Source organism: Primulina eburnea, chromosome 8 (assembly GCF_022965805.1).
Source record: "Primulina eburnea isolate SZY01 chromosome 8, ASM2296580v1, whole genome shotgun sequence".
Taxonomy (NCBI): domain Eukaryota; kingdom Viridiplantae; phylum Streptophyta; class Magnoliopsida; order Lamiales; family Gesneriaceae; genus Primulina; species Primulina eburnea.
Genome location: NC_133108.1, coordinates 44913283 through 44929467, shown reverse-complemented (window position 1 = coordinate 44929467; position 16185 = coordinate 44913283). Strand labels below are relative to the sequence as shown.

The window sequence follows — 16185 nt, the reverse complement described above, 5'->3', positions numbered from 1 at the left end:
TTTGAAAGACAACTCACCCAACCAACTATCTTCCCAAAATCTCAATAAGTTCCCTCCCTTGAGCACCGTGCCAATCAAGTGTTGACAAGACGAATGGGACCGAGAAATAAACTTCCAAGGGCTTCTGAAAGTGGAATTCCGCGCCTCCCTCAAATCCCAACCGTTGTCCTCAAAACCATAAATGCTCCCTATCACTCTTTTCCACAACGAATCTTTTTCTACCGCACTTCTCCACCACCACTTTCCTAGCAATGATTTATTCCTCATTCGAACACTCCCCAAACCTAATCCTCCAAGTTCTTTCGGTTTGCACACTTGAGTCCAATTTACAACATGGCAATGAATCTCCCCGTCAGCACCGTCCCACAAAAAGTTCCTCATCAAAGTTTCCAAATGCTTAGCTACTCGCCGAGGGACCATGAATATTGACATGTAATAAGTAGGCAACGCGCTTAGGACGGCTTTAATCAACGTTAGTCGACCACCTCTAGATAAGAAAGCTTTTTTCCAATGTGCCAACTTAGTAGACATCTTCGCTACCACCGGTGCCCAAAATTCAGCCTTCATGGGATCACCTCCCAATGGTGCTCCAAGGTATATCATCGGCCACTTGTCTTTCTTGCAACCCACCACTTCCGCTAGGCTTTCAACCGCGTCATCAACTTGGTTCAAGCCCAATATTGAACTTTTTTCAAAGTTTACTTTCAGTCCCGATTTAGAGCAGAAGACTTTGAGTAGCTCAACAACATTCAACAACTGGCTCTCATTTTGGACGAGGAATAGAGTGTCATCGGCAAATTGAATGTGAGAAATTTCTACCTTGTTTTTCCCTACCTCAAGTCCCCTCACCACATTTGACACCTTAGCCTTGTCAATCAATCTTCCCAACCCATCAACCACTAAGTTGAACAAAAAAAGTTATAGAGGATCTTCTTGTCTGAGTCCCCTTTTGCCGTTGAACTTCCCCCGCGGTCGGCCGTTAATAAAGATTGAATATGACACATTTGAAACACAACCCCTGATCCACTTCCTCCACTTAACCCCAAACCCCTTCTTTTGTAGCACAAAATCTAGGAATCTCCAGTCGATGTTGTCATAAGCCTTCTCCAAATCCACTTTCATAATCCAACCTCTTTTCTTTTTCCTTCTGTATTCCTCCACCACTTCGTTCGCTATTAAACAACAGTCTGTTATCTGCCTGCCTCGAATGAAAGCACATTGATTTTCCGCCACTGTTTTGCTCATAACTTTCTTCAGTCTATTGGTCAACACCTTGGACAAAATCTTATACAAACTTGTGATTAGACTGATAGGCCTGAAGTCTTTAATCCTAGTTGCCTCTTTTTTCTTCGGGATCAAACAGATGTATGTTTCATTCGTTTTTCCATTGACAATTCCATTCTCGAAGAATTCAGCAAACACTTTGAGTAGGTCATTTTTAATTGATTCCCAGCACTTTTGGTAAAAAGCTAAGGTAAAGCCATCTGGCCCCGGAGATTTTTCACCCTCACAATCAAACACCGCTCCTTTGATTTCCTCCTCCGAGAAAGGCTGTTCCAACTGCTCGGCTTCCATCAAATTTATTGCCCTCCATTCAACCTCTTCTAGACCCGATCCATCCCCTTCCGATTCTTTATAAAGCTGCTTATAGTATCCAATGATCTCATTCTCAACTTGAACCTCGTCTGCAATCAAAGACCCATCGTCCAACTCTATTTTTTCTATTGTTGCTCGGTTCCTCCTGTTCTTCAAAAGAGAGCGGAAGAACTTAGAGTTTTAGTCCCCGTCTTTCAACCATTTTACTTTAGCCTTCTGGCTTTCCATCTGCAATTTTCGAATAACCAATGTCTCCAACTCACATCTCACTTCTCTGCGGGTCTCATTAAGTTCTTGTGACCACACTCCTTCCGCCTCTCGCTCATCTAACCGAGTTACTCGATTCCGCAGTTCTGAAATTTTGTAGTCAATATTACCAAAAACCTCTCTATTCCATTGCTGAACCTTATTTTTTATTTCTTTGAGTTTCAACATAAACTTGTACCCCTCCCATCCTTGAGTGCTCTCGCTGCCCCACCATTCCGCAACAGATTCTTTAAAGTTATTATGTGTGAGCCAAACGTTCTCGAATCTGAAAGGAGATGGCCCCCATTTCACCCGTGTTGTGTCGAAAACTATCGGGTGATGATCAGAAGTTATTCTCGGCAATGCTGTCTGTCTGAAATGAGGGAATATATCTTTCCACCCCCCGGAGACAAGGAACCTATCTAATCTACAGCAAATGGGATCAGCCCTGAAATTTGTCCAAGTGAACCTTGCGTTTAGCAGTGGGGGATCATGCAAACCCAATTCCTCGATCAAAGTATCAAAGCAATGCATACTCGTGGTGTAAGTGGTGCTGTTTGATTTTTCACTCAAGTTCCGGACGACGTTGAAATCTCCGCCGACACACCAATTATTCCCACAAATGGTGTGCAACCCTGCAATTTCATCCCACAATAATTCTCTTTTCCGTGGGCTGCAAGGACCGTAGATAGCTGACAACCACCATTTAATTCCTTCTTGCCACTGTATTTGCACCGAAACAGAAAAATTCCCAATAAGATTGTCGCAAACTTGAACCACTCGGGGATCCCACATGACTAGAATACCTCCTGATCGTCCTTCCGCTGGTAGACTGACCCAATCCACAAATCTGGATTTCCATAAACTTGCCACAAATCGGCGATCTACTCCAATCTTCTTAGTCTCTAACACCACCACAATATCGGGATTTTCCTTTCGAATAACCATACGCACTAACTCCCTTCTTCTCGCCGACCCTCCCCCTCTGATATTCCAAGAACAAATCTTCATAAACAACGGCGTGAACCCCTCGAAGATGATCCATTCTCATAATTAATCCCACATGACAACCTAACCAACTCTCTGCTCAATTTACCCGCTGATTTACTCATTCCGAAAACATCAGTTGTGACAGTGCCCAAGTCCGGAAGATTTGTCACAACTTTTAATTGCGGCAACCTTTCATCACCCATGTTGGCGTATCCCTCGGTACCCTGCTTGATCATTGAACTTGATTGGCCCCCTCTCCCCTCCCCCAATTTCCCAGTAGACAACCCCAACGCACAGAAAGAAGCGGGAAAAAGAGAATTGAGAGTGAAGGAATGATTAAAACCCGAAGATTGAAAACATGAAAGTACCTTGCCCACTAAGGGTTTTGTATTCTCGAGGATAGATGGCCCCTGGAGGAGCTCTACTTTTTCATCTTGAGAGAACAACCCTTTGATGTCCAAACCGTCTGCTTCATAATTGGTAGTTGAATCCGATTGAGAGGATACATGACTGGCCGAATCAGTGAGCTCGAATTCATCATCCAGTATATCGTCTTCTGAATCGGTTTGGATTTTTTCTTCGAAATCTTCGAGTTGGACGTCCCTTGTATTGCTAGGTCCGTCCCTGTTCAGCTTATTTGCTTGGATTTGTCCCTCGTCCACGTAGGAAGCATGATCTTCTTTGTTGGCTGGTGTATCTTTTCTGCGATAAATTTGTCGATAAGAATGCAGAACCGAATTATGACCATTATCAGTGTTCCTAGGACCCAAGTCTTCGTCTGCTCTGTTGGATATAGAGTGGATAGGAGATCTTCTGAAATCGTCGATATGTTTTGGTGAGATGTTTTGTAAGATTTTTCCCACCTTCCTGCCCTGAGTGTGAGGTGCTGGTAATAATACGACTGGCTCTCCTTCGTCTTCTTTGGCCTTCTGCTGATTGCCCAGCCCTTCTTCGAACATTACATTGTAGGTGATTTGAGGCTTGTCTGTTATCTCCATGTTCCTGCATGTAGGTGAATTCCCCGATCCTGCCATCTTCCTCTTACCATTTACCACAATTTGAGCATATGTCTGCTTTGCGTAGATCTCGTAGGCCTCGCTGTCGAAAGTTTGAGTGCTAATTCTGATTTCTGTGATAACCCCGTTGAGAGGAATTGAAAGACTGTTTCTGATGAACCCATCCCTGTTTCCTTTGACCTTAATCTTTGCCGCCCCAAGGTCTCGGAGACGCCTTGTATCAATGCTAACCTCCAGTAGACCCCCGCAAAGGGACCCGATCGCTTTGAAGTTATCCAGCGTCCATAAGTTCCAAGGTAACCCCGAAACCTTAATCCAGCTATTACAGCACTTGATGACTGAATCTGCTGCGTTGATATCTGGCCTCCATTCCGCAAAATCTAAAGCCACTCCATAATCGAAGAATCCTCTTCTCAATTTGATGTAATGCGAGAGTTCCTTTGAATCTTGTGGCCACCAAACCGCTTTGTTAGCTTGAAACGGATGCACTTCGATCCTTCTTTTGACGTCTTTCCCTAGTACCATTTCCACTTGGGACCACAGTACGTTGACCCTGCCTTTAGTGATGATGATGGCTCCATTCCAGTCTCTCTCCGAAATTTGCCAATCGCTGACCTCCGAAACCTTGGTTGCTTCTTGACTGAGATTTCTGTCTTCCTTCTGAACCGTCTTCTGTGTAGCTTTGTCTCTGTTGATAGCTTTACCATACACTTTTGGTTCTTGAACCAATATCTGTGACTTCCCAGACAGTAATTTGATGAGGATATCCGATATCCTCATCCACCCTAGAGCCTTTAGACCAATTGGTACAATGATGTTCTGCTTCTTCCCTGTTGAACTGTATCTTGATATCTCTAAAAACCGGCCTCTTCTGTTAACAAAACGCTGGGCAATGATAGTTGCACTTCTGCCCCTAAACCGGTTAAAATCCACGCTTGACTGTGGCTCGAGAATGAGAAGTCTGAGTATAGAGCTGACCCATCTGGATTCCTCGCGATCTAAGACCAAAATATAGCTAGCATTCCTTGTTCTTTCACACCAACGAATCATCGAGCCTCCATACACCAGTTGTAGGGAGAACGATTTAAACTCAATCTTCACCATTTCCTCTCTCACCGTAGTCTTAACAGACTGTGACATCATTCCACCAGCTAAGACGACGAGATAGTGGTACTCCGATCCAGAAGGGCGCGAACCAGGGAACCCACAAACGAGAAGGCGGAAAAGGTGAGAAGGTTAGAAAAGTGAAAGGATGACAACCGTCGACGGCCGATGGCCCGCGCCGGTAGTCAAGGGAAGTACGATCGAGGAATTAAGGATTGAAGGTAGTGAAGAGGGAGCAGAGAAGGGAAGCGAAGGAAAGAGGTTTGATAGAGGGAGAGAGCATTTCAAAAAATTCTCACTCTAGGGTTTTAGTGGTTTTTTCATTCAAGTCCACTACTCTCCTGGGATTGCATATGAAATATATGTACCTTCTTGGATTCTACGAAACTGTAAACATTGCAAGCAGTGATTATTTTAGCAGGTTTCTTGAGCCTCTCAGGAAGCTAGGATTCTATTGGACCTTGTATTGTATGACATGTGATAATGAAGTTTGTATAGGAGATACTCAACTCTTTCAGTCAGAAACCAGGATTGAAGATTAACTTGGAAAAAAGCGTTAAATTAATGGGATTAAATTGTTCGGAAGTGGAGGTAGAAGAGTTGGCTTCAGAGATTGGGTGTAAAAAAGAGGAGTTACCAATTAAATGTCTCGGGGTACCGTGGGGAGACCATCCTAGGAACTTTGACATTTGGAAGCCCATGGTTTCCAAGATGTCTAAGAACTTAGCAAGTCGGAAAAAAAGCGTTCCTATCAGGGGGGGTCGTCTAACATTGATAGTGTCAGTGTTGAATGCTATACCAACTTACTTCATGTCTCTCTTTAAAGCGCCATTTCGTGTGGCAAAAAGCATGGAAAAATAATGAGGGATTTTCTGTGGGAAAGAGCCGACGAGGAGGTCCATTGTCATGTAGTTCCTTGAGATCAAGTTTGTAGACCAAAAGATTGAGTGGTTTGGGGTTTGGGGAATATTTGTTTGAGGAATGAGACACTTTTAGGGAAAGGATGGTGGAGATATGTTGTGGAAAAGGATTCTTTGTGGAAAAAAGTTATTAAAAGCATTTATGGTCTACAAGATAATGGTTGGGACGTGGATACAACTTTTAGAAATCCCTTGAAATTTCTCAATCGTTCTTACCTGACTTTTCGTCTTTTAATTAGGGCGGTTCTCAAAAAGGGGAATATCATTCGATTTTGGGAGGTCCTTGGGGGAGTGGGATATTCGTCGTTCAAAGAGTGTTTACCATCTCTATTTTAGATCTCCTTGATTCTTAACAAACCTGTCGGCAATTTCATAAGTGGCGTGGACCTTCTGGTTAATTCCAACTTTACTTGGATGTGCGTTTTAGAATAGCTTTAAATGAGATCGAAATTGTCAAGTTCAGCACTCTACTAGGGGTCTTGGATATTGTTCCTTTGGAGGTGGGTACGGAGATTTTAGTGTTTGGTTGGGGGACTCTTCAGGGTCTTTTTCTGTTTAGTTCTTTTTATGAATCATTTTTCCCGATCAGCAACTTCCATTATTTCCCGTATTTTACTAATATCTGGAAAGCACATATCTCATATAAGGTTTAAGTTTTCTCTTGTAATGTGGTTTTGGGAAAATTGCCGACCTGCGATTCATTGCAAATATGATGGCCTAATTGTACTTTATGTTCGAACTGGTGTAGCCTATGCCGGAACAAAGAAGTGGATCAAGACCATTTACTTTTGCATTATTCGTTCACGAGCGTAATTTGGAACAAGTGGTGTAGGAATTGGGTTTCGAGTAGATTTTCCAAGAACGACGTAGGACATATTTCTTTTGGAGTCAGGTTTACCTATCCGGAGGAAACGTAAGTATTTTTGGTATGTGGTAATTCATTGATTATTTTTGTCAATTTGGTTGGAGCGGAACAAAAGAATTTTCACCGACATAGCAAAGTCTATAAATGATGTTTGGGAGATGATCAAATTCAGGGTCGCTAGTTGGACGACAAAATTGGCAGTGTTTAACCATTTATGTATCTCAACCGTAGTTCGGGATTGGAAATTTCTATGCTATTGACGAAAGTGTAGTAGGTTTCATTCCTCGTGGCTTTTGTGGATTTCTCATCTGCCTACTTGTACTTTGTTTTCTTATTCCAATAAAATTTCGTTTCTAATAAAAAAAATGAGAACTGCTGAGATGATGACATCGTTGTTGTGCACTTTATTCTGCTGAGAATCCTCATTCCCTATGTCCTTCAAGGCACGTACCTGGTGTTTGCATGTATTGTGAATCTGTGATCCAATTATGATTTCCAATTATTTGCAAGCTTCACTTTTCTCTCCATAATGTGATGTGAAAAACTACCTTTAACGATTCCACTCTTTTCATTTGTTTCTTTCTTCTTTTCCTCTTTTCATGCAGGCTGTAGTTAGTTTTGTGACCATGCAGTTTCAGCTCTGTACAGTATTTTTCACATTTTCATTGGGTACTAGGACACATTACTTTGGCCGGACTATTCTTCATGGTGGTGCAAGGGTATGCTTCATGATCGTCCTTACTTTCCAATTGAAACACCTGTGATTGCTCATATAAAAAAACCTTTTGCAGTATCAAGCAACTGGTAGAGGATTTGTGGTTCGTCACATCAAGTTCACTGAAAATTACAGGCTTTATGCACGAAGTCATTTTGTTAAGGGGTCTCTCTCTCTCTCTCTCTCTCTCTCTCTCTCTCTCTGTCTGTGTGTGTGTGTGTTCGCGCGCGCGCGCGCACGAATGTGTTGGAGCCAACTTGTCTGAGGTTGAGAATTGACCAAGATTTATTTTCTATTTTCTTCAGGATGGAAATTGTTCTGTTATTGGTGGTATATCTTTCCTATGGATACAATGAAGGTGGTGCTTTGTCCTATATTCTTCTCACTGTTAGCGGTTGGTTCCTAGCAATTTCTTGGCTCTTTGCTCCATATTTGTTTAATCCATCTGGATTTGAGTGGCAGAAGTAAGATTCTTGCACCTTTTTATGTCCCACCTTTTGGCCTTCTTGGTTCAAGAATAAGCCTTTTTCTTGTAATTACTAGGGCCGTAGAGGATTTTCGAGATTGGACGAACTGGCTTTTTTATAGAGGTGGAATTGGTGTTAAAGGAGAAGAAAGCTGGGAGGCTTGGTGGGATGAAGAACTGGTAATGGACATAATGGATGTTTATGATTGGTTCTTGTATATCGACCTTGATATGCTTGTTTATTCATTAGGGATTCACGCTCAAAATTCTTCTATTTGTTGGTTTTTTTCCTTGGTCCATGAGCATTGCATAATGCAGATACCATGATTGCAAATATTGGTAGAACATCCTATTCTAGTCACTCATGAGAAACGAAAGGATGTATTTTCTTTTACTACATAAAGGTACTCCATGATCAAGGTTTAACAAGGATGGCATGTTGCTATTATAATTTGATGTTATTAATATGAAATAAAATGTTAGGAAGCCCGAGGGAATTAAGAGAAATATGAACTTTTATGACTAATATTTTCCAAAAATTAAAAGAGTGAGGCGTTTTGTTTTGGTTCCACATCTAAGTAATTTGTGACACGTCACTTCTCCATGTGTAAATGAATATAGTTCTCATCTTTTGGCATCAATACTTTTACTGTAGAGCTCCTTTTTAATAATTGTTATCGTTGCAGTCTCATATTCGAAACTTCAGTGGGAGAGTGATGGAGACCATTTTAAGCCTTCGGTTTTTCATCTTCCAGTACGGTATCATCTACAAGTTAGATGTGCAAGGATCAAACACATCACTATCGGTACAAACTTTTTGGCTTGTCTGAGAAATAGTTTTTTCCCTACATTAGGTACATCATTTTAAACGACTTGCATTGCCATTCCTTGGTGGTTTTCTCATGAGCAACCAGAAGGTATTTGTCTCAGGTGTTGAATCTAGAGTTAGAAGTTAACACTCCGCTATATTTTTCTTGTGACTGCATGAGCCATTCTATAGGTTCAAGCTGCCTAATATCCTCAGGAGTTTTGATTTTGGCATAGCATGTCAGAGATAGTTTGTGTCAGATCTGTTTTCTTCCTCCAATTTTTTTTCCTTTTTCGTTTCATTTGCTGAAAGAAATTTATCTAAAATGATGCTTTATCTCGTTTACATTTGAAAATGATCCTCGTAGATATGTTGAGCATGCTATGGTCTTCCCGTATCGCTGCATGATCTGTGCCAAGAATTTATGATTACAACACATTCTTGGAGTTGAGAGAGGAAGTGGGATAAAATAATAACTAATTTTATTCTCTTATGTTTTGTTGTCAGGTATATGGGTTCTCATGGGTAGTGTTTGCTGTGCTTATACTTCTTTTCAAGGTCTGATATTTGAAGATTGCAATTATTGGAGACCTCTAGCTTCATTGGTCCAACCAATTCAAAGTTTTATTTTGATTTTGCAGGTGTTCACATTTAGTCAAAAGATATCAGTCAATTTTCAGCTGCTGCTGCGGTTCATCCAAGGTCTTTCATTTTTGCTTGCTCTGACTGGCTTGATTGTTGCCATCGCGTTCACTGATCTCTCGATCACTGATATATTTGCTTGTATCTTGGCTTTTCTGCCAACTGGGTGGGGAATTCTTTCTGTAAGTTTCCGCGCTCAAATTTTATAAGATATTTCTCAACTCGTTCTAATTTACGGGACAAAAAATGTTGAGCACGACTATCATACAGAGATTATTGTTCTTTTTAGACCCTCAGGTTAATATGATTATTTTTTGTTGGATTAAAGAAAAAATGAAGCAGACTCACCTAGATTAATGCAATACCTCGGATTATGTTCTAATAAATTTATCTGCCGTGCTAAATATAGTAGCCCACAGTACACAAATTATCATTGGCGTAAACATATTTATTTATTTGAAATTTCTCGCTGGTAAATCTTTTAACTGTCCTCCATGTTTGAGTTGCGAGGAAAATCCTCCGTTCTCTAATATTTTGTGAACGCATCACTGTGTTATGCATAAAATGTCGTCTCCGCACCTATAATTGTATTTGCGTGTCAAAATTTTAACTGTGCATCTTTGTCATAACGAAATTCATTGATCTGTCTTATTCTGTTTGAATGTCCAGATTAGAGCTCTCATATATTGACTTAGCTCGTTTTAACCTTGAATGCCTTTCGATTCTCTCTTTCTTTTTAATTGAAGATTGCGTGTGCTTGGAAGCCGGTGGTGAAGAAAATGAGACTCTGGAAGTCCATACGCTCCATTGCCCGATTATATGATGCTGCCATGGGGATGCTTATTTTCATTCCTATTGCTCTATTTTCGTGGTTCCCATTTGTTTCAACATTCCAAACACGACTTATGTTCAACCAAGCTTTCAGTCGAGGCCTGGAAATCTCTCTTATTCTTGCTGGAAACAACCCGAATGCCGATCTATGATTTCCGACATCAGCTGTATCGACATCCTATCAGGAAACTGAGGATTGTTTCACTTTTGTACGAATTTTTTATTTTTGTCTTGTATCATTATTGGGTTGTTAATGTAGTGCGATGTAATGGAACAACATTTGTTTTAGTTGTCCCTTTTCATTTTTAAATCAGCTCATGTACGTACCACTAATGGCATGTATATCTATCTCGATAATTTTTTTGATTTTTTTTACCGAATAAATCTCCACGGTTTATACTACAGGATATTTAGATATAATTTACGGAGTGGTTTTATATATACCTTATTTTACAAATTTTCTAAGGTATGGTTTAAATGGTCAAATATCAAATTTTAAAGAGTTTGTCTAACTGTATTTGGAGTTGGGAGATTCTCATCGCAAGTCGCTCCGACCATGGGTTTCTATGTTTCTAACAACAAATTTGGATACTCAGATTGTGGAGTCAAAAAGTAAAATGGGCGTACGTAAAATGCCCAAAAAATTGCATTTTCTTAATTATTATATTGATATTCATACTGTTTGACTTGGTTCCATCAACAAGATAATGGATGAAAAGAATTTTGTTGTAATTCCGATATTTTCATCTGCGTATCTGCCAAATTCATATCGAATTAACAGAAGTAAAAAAAAAAATTTGTAGAGCAATTCTATTTTGAACTTAGTTTCCATCTCCGCTTTGCGGTAACATCATAGATTTTGGACCCAGATCTCCTTCAAAATACAGTTTTAAAAGGTTGGGGCATTAAGATTTAAATATCGTGACATTCCTTTCATTCTCTTATAACTCAGGAACTTTGAAGTGGCCAAGTGGATGCACTGAAGAAGGTGGTTCTTCGTTTTTTGTTTGTTTAGCCTAGGTTTTTGTTGCAGACTTGGATCTTGAAGATCGAAGCTTCAGACACGGTACTCATGCTAAAATCATATATCTATCTTTCTTATAAGTATTGATGGATAATACATGATGTTCGAGACGTCAAAATTAACTTGTTCTGTTAAACTGGCTATTAGTAGATTGTACGATAATGTCTCATGCAAGAATCTATATTCAAATCTATGATTTATTATAAATTTACTTTTAGATTTACGATGCATAAAATATTCTATGTTTTTATATATGTTTTACGTATTGTTATAAATTTACAGTCAGATATAATTAGAACCTATGTTTCTATGAATTATTGGAATGACTTTTAACTCTCAAGCACCATTATGCGCGTACATCACATGTTCGAGATTATTTACTGTTTCGAGATGTCAATATTGCTCACAATTTAAAGAAAGATCGAATATGCGTTTCTATGATTCGTTATAAACTTTACCTTTGGATTAACGACTCATCAGGAATATATATGTTTCTCTGCCTAGACCATTACATATATGCACGTACGTAAATGTCCAATGGAACATCTATCATACACCTATGGTTGTTCTCCGGGTGGAGTTTTAGTTTTTGATCATCAACACATGATGTCAATCTCTTATTACCTTCATCGTATTGGTACCTATGAATCCCGCAGAAAGTCCGCCCACATCGGCATCCAAATCCCAATAATCCAACTTCTTTTCGCAGCACTCGCACTCGCACCTGTTTTTGGTACTGATTGTGCAAGACTTCATGGCCGGCATCAGTCAAACTGACCATATCTTGAGACGAGATATGATTAATCTTGGGCTCAGATTCAGAAACTGCAGGTTTTTGTCAGAAAACAGTTTTTGATTTGGTTATCTGAAGTCTCAAATAATCCTCGTAACACCTGGAACAAAACCCTCGATTCGCCTCGATCCGAACCCAGGAAACCACAGCCGCTCTTGCACAGCCTTGAATTTTCTGGCTGGTTGAAGTGGCGGTTCGTGTTGTGGTTATCCATGAAAGAATCCATTATTGTATTACAGTTGAAGAATGGTGATTTTGTTTTGCTTCTTAGTAATTCTTCTCGTTTGTTTATTTTCTCTGGAATTCGATTAGGACAAGAATCCTAGAGTATATAGCAAATCTATCTTCTATTGGAGCAGTATATTTTTCTCCATTGCTTTTGGTCCCTGAATATAGAATATAACCCACAAATATGCGGTGACTAACTACAACCAAGGCCGACGAATATTGATTAAGAATATTATGCATGTTAGTTTATTCACACAAACGTCGGAGATCAACGCAAAAATTCCCTAAGAACAATGAAACAGGAAAATTCAGCAAGCAAGCACATTGTAATAAATTTTCGAATCGCTAGTTTTAGAGGTTGCAAATACAAGAAAAAATCTTGTTTCTCTTTATTTTTGCTAAGATAGATTTTAATATGACGATGTCCCTATATAAAATCTTTTTAAAATAAGGATTTAAAACAAGATTTTTATCGATGAGAGAAATATGTTGAATTAGACACATACTATAAATTTTTACATGAATTATTGTAAAAGAATTTTTCTCTCTCGGCCCTTTTTTTTTATAAAATATTAATTTCTTTATTTTGATAAATATATGATTTTATTATTATTTAAAGTTGAAACCTAGTAAGAGCACCGGTTGGAATAAAACTGTGCACGGAGGTTTATATTTTTTGTTAAAAAGTATTATTTTATGTATTATGCATAGGGTAATGCTATGTGTACATAATGGGTTACATAGAGGCTTACATGTAATTATTAATTAATTATTAAATTACAATTAAACCCTCATCCTAAATTGATAGACTACACATTCCATTCATTATTTCTTCTCCTATCAATAATATTAAATTGTTTTTTTTAATGCAAGTCCTGAGATTTATCATACAATTTTTTTTTAAAAAAAAATATATTTTGATAAATATTATATTTTTCAATATTTAATAAATCATATAAAAAATTAATAGTAATGATTTTTAAAATTAAAAAAATTAATGATTGTAACTACAATAATAAATTATTATATTGCCAAAATTAGATTAGACAAACGAAACAATCTACGATCTCTTTTACGAATCTACATCTAAAACAAACGAAACAACAAATTGGAAGAAAAAAACTAACCTTAATTTACAGTAATAGAGATGTAAAACAAAGAGAATAGATGGTCGTCTCGATAAGCAATAGAATATTTCTATGATCTCGATTTTTTCTTCGTCTTTACCGCATATGGATTTGGAAACGAGGGTTGGGAGAGGAGAAGAAAGATACGGTCAATCGATTTGGAGTGAGGGCTGAGATAGGAGAAGAAATAATTAATAGAATAGGTAGTCTATCAATTTAGGGTGAGGGTTTTATTTGTAATTTAATAATTAATTAATAATTACATGTAAGCCTCTATGTAACCCATTATGTACACATAACATTTTCCTTATGCATAAATATAATTAAATATTTCCATATATCCCCAAATTGCTTATCTAGTATTTGGCACATGTGGATCACACTTAAGGAAGACAAGATACAATAAAAAGAGGTGCACTGAATTAAAAAAAAAATTGGATTTTTTTTTATATATAGCGCCGAAAGTATTATCGAATTTCAATTCATCTGATTGAATAAATTAATAAGAGTCGTCGACTCCAAATTTTTAATATCATACATACATAAATTTATATTTGGGAAAATTACCAAAATCGTCTAGTTAATCGAATATTTTGAGTTTTGGTTTTTTATTAGTAGTTTTTGCGGTAATATTACATGTCAGCAAACTTCAACGTTAATTTATGTATAATAAAATTATTATATTAATATTAAATTTTAATTATTTGAATGATCAAAACTCAAAAAATTTGGTGAATTTCTGTGTATGAAAATTTCATATATTATATAAATTAATACAATATTATTATTATACCCACTTTTCTGCGTACTATATAGTTTTTGTTTGACCGTATAACAAAATTGTTAGGTAACATTTTAATAAAAAAATTTATGATGATTTCAGAAAGCATTGCCGTATGAAGGCTAAATTATTTAAAAATGAAACCGCCATATATCATATATACCACTAAACTAACTTTTAATCACCATTATACGCACTAATTAAATTATAAAACTAATGTTGTGTTAATCTTAATGAATTAATGGATTTTATATTTCTTAATCACCACTAATCTCTACCTATATATAAATCAACAACATTTGTATATGTTAACCATAGTAATTATTTAGAGAAACCTAGCTAGCTGGGCTGAATTTTTGAATCAAGAATACTTTTAATTTTCGAAGTGAAAAATGACGCGTAAGTCAAATATATTTTGGATTCTAACGAGTTTGATGCTATGTGTAGGGGCAAGGTCTCGATTGAGGACAGATTTTTACTCAAAAACATGTCCAACTTTGTTTAGTATTGTTCGAAAAGAGGTTAGGATGGCCATAAAGAATGAGGCAAGGATGGCGGCTTCTTTGCTTAGGCTTCACTTCCACGATTGCTTCGTAAATGTGAGTACCAAATGTTCATCACTTTTCGTGCACGTACGTTCGCATGTTTTTGTTTTTGGTACCAAAAAATCGTGATTCATTCTTCTCAACTTATAATCATCTTTGTGGACCGTTCGGCATCTCAGCAGCCAAAAAATGAAAATGAAACCAAATTTTGAACATGATCTAACTTGATGAAATTCGTAATTGAAAACTTTCGATCAGGGGTGTGATGCATCATTGTTGTTGGATGGAAAAGATGGTGAAAAGTTTGCTTTCCCGAACTTGAACTCAGCAAGAGGCTTTGAGGTGATTGATTCAATCAAAGAGGCAGTGGAGAATGCATGCAGCTCTGTCGTTTCATGTGCAGACATTCTCGCGATAGCTGCAAGAGATTCTGTTTTCTTGGTAAATTCATTCATTTCTTTCTAAATATTAAACACAATCAATCTCTTTTCTTTCTTCTTTCGATAAAATATAAAAACCCACAAAAATTTAATATGACTGTGGACTAATGAATGAACACAGAGTGGAGGGCCTTCGTGGAAGGTATTACTGGGAAGAAGAGATGGATTAGTGGCTAACCAAACTGGAGCCAATATCTTGCTTCCTTCTCCATTTGAATCACTTGATAGAATCATCGCAAAATTTGCAGATGTTGGTCTAAATCTCACCGATGTCGTTGCTTTATCAGGTAATATTTATCCATGCATGCATGCATGCATCTGTGTGTATGTATATACTTCGTGTATGAAAACTAATGGTCAAAACACGACTATGTAGGTGGTCACACAATTGGGTTATCAAGATGTGCGCTTTTTAGCCACAGATTATCAAATTTTTCGGGGACGGGTGCGCCGGACAGTTCTCTGGACAGCCGTGTTGTTCCACGTTTGCAGGCTGCTTGCCCTACAGATAGCGACGGAAATAACACCGTCCCTCTCGACATCAATTCCAGAGACTCTTTTGATAGTCATTATTTTGAAAATTTGGCCAAGGGAAGAGGTATTCTTCAGTCTGATCAGGTATTGTTCTCCAGCGAATTAGCCATATCCACTACCAGAGATATCGTTCGCCTCTATGCGAGTGATCCCACGGCGTTCTCGAATGATTTCGCAAATTCCATGATCAAGATGGGAAATATTAAGACGTTAACTGGATCGAGTGGTGAAGTTCGGGGAAATTGTCGGGTTGTTAATTCATGATGATCAGGTCTGATAGATTCTGTTCTGAGAGTTGGAATTCAACGTGTATGAGCTTTTATCTGAATAATATCTACTTGATAATTGATATATATATATATATATATATATATATATATATATATATATATATATATATATATATATATATATATATATGTATATAAGTATGTGTGTGTGTGTATAATTTCAGTTTTGGTTTGACAAATTGTGAGCATGAATTAAGAGATTGGGGTTATACTACATAAAAGAA

At 37.9% G+C, this 16185-nt stretch overlaps 3 protein-coding genes across 6 annotated transcripts in view; 2 read left to right on the top strand and 1 right to left on the bottom strand.

The window, feature by feature from the left end:
- The window catches only part of LOC140840265 (callose synthase 9-like), a 34857-nt gene extending 24256 nt beyond the window's left edge, over positions 1-10601 (top strand). For all 4 annotated transcript variants that reach the window (XM_073207540.1, XM_073207539.1, XM_073207541.1 and 1 more), the window contains 8 exons: positions 7343-7456; positions 7529-7617; positions 7758-7916; positions 7996-8098; positions 8605-8724; positions 9234-9284; positions 9368-9550; positions 10115-10601. In XM_073207540.1, the coding sequence (XP_073063641.1) occupies positions 7343-7456; positions 7529-7617; positions 7758-7916; positions 7996-8098; positions 8605-8724; positions 9234-9284; positions 9368-9550; positions 10115-10351 (1056 nt within the window). In that variant the 3' untranslated portion in view covers positions 10352-10601. The remainder of the gene's footprint in view (positions 1-7342; positions 7457-7528; positions 7618-7757; positions 7917-7995; positions 8099-8604; positions 8725-9233; positions 9285-9367; positions 9551-10114) is intronic.
- Positions 950-5256, bottom strand: LOC140840264 (uncharacterized). The gene is made up of 2 exons (XM_073207538.1): positions 1681-5256; positions 950-1599 (listed from the first exon to the last, which is right to left on the bottom strand). The coding sequence occupies exon 1, from the start codon at positions 4989-4991 to the stop codon at positions 2850-2852; it is 2142 nt and encodes a 713-aa protein (XP_073063639.1). The 5' UTR covers positions 4992-5256; the 3' UTR covers positions 950-1599; positions 1681-2849.
- A 3871-nt stretch (positions 10602-14472) lies between the features above and the next one.
- On the top strand, positions 14473-16007 carry LOC140840267 (peroxidase N-like). Its single transcript, XM_073207543.1, has 4 exons — positions 14473-14751; positions 14956-15138; positions 15259-15424; positions 15514-16007. The coding sequence occupies exons 1-4, from the start codon at positions 14545-14547 to the stop codon at positions 15933-15935; spliced, it is 978 nt and encodes a 325-aa protein (XP_073063644.1). The 5' UTR covers positions 14473-14544; the 3' UTR covers positions 15936-16007.
- Positions 16008-16185: the final 178 nt, after the last annotated feature.